Source organism: Tachypleus tridentatus, unplaced genomic scaffold, assembly GCF_004210375.1.
Source record: "Tachypleus tridentatus isolate NWPU-2018 unplaced genomic scaffold, ASM421037v1 Hic_cluster_2, whole genome shotgun sequence".
NCBI lineage: Eukaryota > Metazoa > Arthropoda > Merostomata > Xiphosura > Limulidae > Tachypleus > Tachypleus tridentatus.
This window is the reverse complement of record NW_027467782.1, coordinates 65612381-65616794: the sequence shown is the minus strand read 5'-3', so window position 1 is coordinate 65616794 and position 4414 is coordinate 65612381. Positions and strand designations below refer to the sequence as shown.

The 4414-nt window shown below is 38.7% G+C and overlaps 1 protein-coding gene across 1 annotated transcript; it reads right to left on the bottom strand.

Annotated features, from left to right (window-relative positions):
* Positions 1-2184: 2184 nt before the first annotated feature.
* LOC143243157 (uncharacterized) lies at positions 2185-3941 on the bottom strand. Its single transcript, XM_076486951.1, has one exon. The coding sequence runs from the start codon at positions 3816-3818 to the stop codon at positions 2331-2333; it is 1488 nt and encodes a 495-aa protein (XP_076343066.1). The 5' UTR covers positions 3819-3941; the 3' UTR covers positions 2185-2330.
* Positions 3942-4414: the final 473 nt, after the last annotated feature.

The window sequence follows — 4414 nt, the reverse complement described above, 5'->3', positions numbered from 1 at the left end:
TCGACTAAATACTGTGAGATGTAGTCAACTAAACACTGTGAAATGTAGTCTACTAAACACTGTGAGATGTAGTCTACTAAACACTGTGAGATGTAGTCAACTAAACACTGTGAAATATAGTCAACCAAACACTGTAAGATGTAGTCTACTAAACACTGTGAGATGTAGTCTACTAAATACTGTGAGATGTAGTCAACTAAACATTGTGAGATGTTGTCAACTAAACACTGTGAAATGTAGTCCACTAAACACTGTAAGCAGTAGTCTACTAAACACTGTGAAATGTAGTCAACTAAACACTGTGAGATGTAGTCAACTAAACACTGTGAGATGTAGTTTACTAAACACTGTAAGCAGTAGTCAACTAAACACCGTAAGCAGTAGTCTACTAAACACTGTAAGCAGTAGTCTACTAAACACTGTGAAATGTAGTCATCTAAACACTGTAAGCAGTAGTCAACTAAACACTGTGGGATGTAGTCAACTAAACATTGTAAGCAGTAGTCTACTAAACTCTGCAAAGCGTAGATGTTTTAAAACTGTGAACTACAATTTACAAATAACTGTGAAGTGTAGTTTATTCAAAACTGTAATTGTAGTTTACTAACGTCTGTGAGCTATAGTGTATCAAACACTATTAACCATAGTTTACTAAACATTATGAAGACCCGGCATGGTCACGTGTTTAAGGCACTTGACTCTTATTCTAAGGGTCTCCTGTTCGAATCCCCGTTACACCAAACATGCTTGTTCCTTCAGCCGTGAGGGCATTATAAGTGACAATCAATCCCAATATTCGTTGGTAAAGAGTAGCCCGAGAGTTGGCGGTAGGTGGTGATCACTAGCTGCCTTCCGTCTACATTGAAAACTTAGTGACGGCTGGCACAGATAGCCCTTAATTAGCTTTGTGCAAAATTCAAAACAAACCAAAGCTGCTGAAATAAACGGAAGGTTTATATGTAAATATAAGACTATATACTTCATTATACTCTGTTAACAATAGTCATCTAAAGACTATGTAATTCATTATACACTGTTAACTGTATTATGCTAAACAGTTATTATTCCATGATATGCATTTAAGCATAGTATTCTGAAGGTTGTGTACGTCATTATACACTGTTGACAACAGTCATCTAAATGCTATGTACTTCATTATACAGTTAACTGTATTCTTCTAAAGACTTGGTACTTTATTATATGCATTCAAGTGTAGTATTCTAAAGGTTGTGTAATTCATAATACACTGTTAACAATAGTCATCTAAATGTTGGGTACTTTATTATACACTGTTGATAAAGGAGCATTATACATTTTTCAACTTATTTGTTGTTTGCCCACGTAGTTAGGACACTGGATCTGTGCTCTCAGGGTAGCGTGCTCGAATTCCAGGCCTCCCAAATATACTCGCCCTTTCCGCCGTTGAGACTTTATACTATGACAGTAAATATCTCTATTTGTTGTTGGTAAGATATCAGCTCATGAGTTGGCGGTGTGTGGTGATATAAAGCTGCCTTTCCACTAGTCTGTCACTACTAAGTTAGGGATAGCTAGTACAGACAGTCCTCGCGTGGCTTTGCGCAGAATTCAACTAAAACCAGCCTAAAATCTTATTTTGTCTTCATGTTCGATTGTTTTCTTATAACATCTCTTACAAACTGTTGCTATTGTTCTGGTATTGCTTCTGTACAACATTCTCTTTAGATTAATTTGCTTGGAATATTTAATTCAGATATTCTAGTTTTAAAATAATATAATATTAACTAATTTTGCTTTGATCGCCATGAGAAAACAGATAAGCAGTTTTGTAAACCGAAAAGAAAGCAAACTTCAAATTATATAATAGGCAGACCTTGAATTATGTTATTTATACCTAACAACTGTTTGAGTTATTCACTAATCTAATAATTATCCTGAAACCTACTTACGTTATTACTTCGTGAGAACACATTTCTCAAACGTTCCTAGAAAACTAGTATTTTTGGGTCTAGAAGAGTGTATTTTGTTTTTTATCTTGCGAGAATTGTACCAACATTAAATAATCCAGACAAAGATTAGAGTAGAACTTGACAAAGTAGCAAAATATATCGTGTTTTACTCCCCAAAAACGGCACTTAATATGAAGCATTACACAAAGGCTTAACATCTCCGGATAAGATGATTCACACAAAAGAGGTTGGGACGTATACCCTCACTTCACTTAAACAAGACAAGACGTGGATATGATGACTTCTTTTCATGTAAGTTAGGCCAGGGATGGCGATAGACATCGTTTTGCCTTTTACATAAGCTCCTTGAGAAACTCATTTGTAACATAAAATTAACAGTCGCTAACTGTAGATTCCACACTTCTTGCCATTAGCGAAAGAATAGTTTACTAGTTTTCCAGTGCTACTATCTACTACACTAACAACAGGAATGATGGCATTCTCCTTGACACCAGTCACCTGTTGCGGAGGGTTACAACCAATCACCTGTTGCTGAGGGTTACATCCTCTGCCCATCTGGACGACCCTACCTGCACTAGGAGGGTTACATCCTCTTCTCATCTGGAGGATCCTACCTGCACTAGGAGGGTTGCTTCCTCTGCCAATCTGGAGGACCCTACCTGCACTAGGAGGGTTACAGCCACTGACTGAAGAAAATATATTTATCTGAGTGGGACTATTTTCTTCTACATTAATCATCTCATTAGCTTTACATATTTTACTGTTTGGAGAAGTTGTTGGAATATCATCCTCTTTATTGTCTTTAAGTAACGGGGATTGTTCTCCATTGTCATCTTTCATTTCTTCTTCGTCTTCACTTTCCAGAATGGCCAAAGACTTCATTTCAACAGAAGAGTTATGTATTAGTTTAGGTTCAGTATGCTGGAGAGGTTTCTCTATTGGGGATAACGTTCCTTCCTTGTTACTCAGAACATAGTCTTTTGAATCTGTTGAAGACGCCTTTTGAAGGAATTTCAGATTAGTGTATGACTTGTTTTTAAAACCCAGAAAATTAATCTCTGAACTTTTAAACGTCTTTGGTTCGTTACTGTGTGGGGAATCTTTTGAACTCTCATGTGATGAAATTAATTTATTACTCAAAGAATCTTGGTTAGAAACTCCTGATAGCGTTGGTTTGGCAGTTGACAGAGGAAATTCAAACGTTTTAAAGAAGCATGGTTTGTTATGTAAAAGAGGTTCATTGATACCATCTTTGTCAAATTCAGCTGAAGTTTGTCTTTCTGCTTCTGATGATGCACTATCTGAAATACCATCACTCTCTATTGATGCTAAGTGATTGGGTTCAACCTGAGCCATAACAGTCAAACAGCTGTCTGAATTATACAATTCTATGTCTATAGAGTCCAGAGAGCAATGGAGAGGGGTCTCGCAACCATCTGGATCCGGTAAATCGATGTCTTGAGGAGAAGGAACGAACTCATCCTCTACTTGGTGGCTACTGAGACAAATTGGAAAAGGTGTGGATTTCGTAAGTAACGGGAGGTACAGTCCAGGTCCATTTGGAGCTTGTAAAGGACTAGGAGGTTCAGAAGTCGGTGGGCATACAGAAGATTGCCTTCTCTCTAACATAATGGAAACTATAGAGGCTTTGCGAGTAGGGAAGAATGGAGATGAATTTGGAATGGTTAAATAGTTCCCAAAATGGGTTGTAGGAGTGTCCATTGTTAATATTTGTCCATCCAGCAGATATTCGGACAATATTACACTAGTGTCTGTGAGGTGATGGTCAGCTGGGACTACCTTAGCACTGGTGTCTTTACATTCAAACATGACACAAGCAGCAACCAGCACGATTCCTCCAATCCCCATGATGGCAGGACCCACATACGTCAAATTGTGAAGATGATACTGCCTCTGTTTATTTATTATCGTAACAGTTTCGTTGACTCTCTTTTCTTCATGAGTGGAGAGTAGTTGGGCATAGAATCCCACGACGGACATAGCAATCCCTACTGTAATTAGAAAACACCCCACTATAGGCCTTGATTGCTCCCCAACAACACCCCACGACAGCTTGTTCTTCAACGCAGCAAACCCTTTGGTTTTTATCTCTTCTTCAGAAGACTTAACCAGCTGCCCTTGGGTATAGTTCAAGGGTGGGTAGAGAGGTTGGTGTGGTGGATTCTTTGCTCGAGGCTTGACTACTGGTGTGGGAGGAACAACCAGCCCTAATAGTCTGTTCGTATTGTGTTGACGTAACTGCCGTCCTATAACTGCAGCGCTGTTCATTGTGCCAGTATAAGGAATTAGGCCTAACAAGCTGGCCTGGGTAGAACTGGGGAACAACCTCTGGAAAACACCAATGAAATAAAACCGAAAATTCCCGCTAAGTTGGCAAGTACAAGAACGAGTCTCACGCGAAGTTAGACTTTGAGAGGACCCTCGAAGTATATGAGTATCGCGTG

Excerpts from the sequence above, each read along its gene's own strand:
- LOC143243157 (XM_076486951.1), bottom strand. The coding sequence starts at position 3,818 with ATGGGGATTGGAGGAATCGTGCTGGTTGCTGCTTGTGTCATGTTTGAA.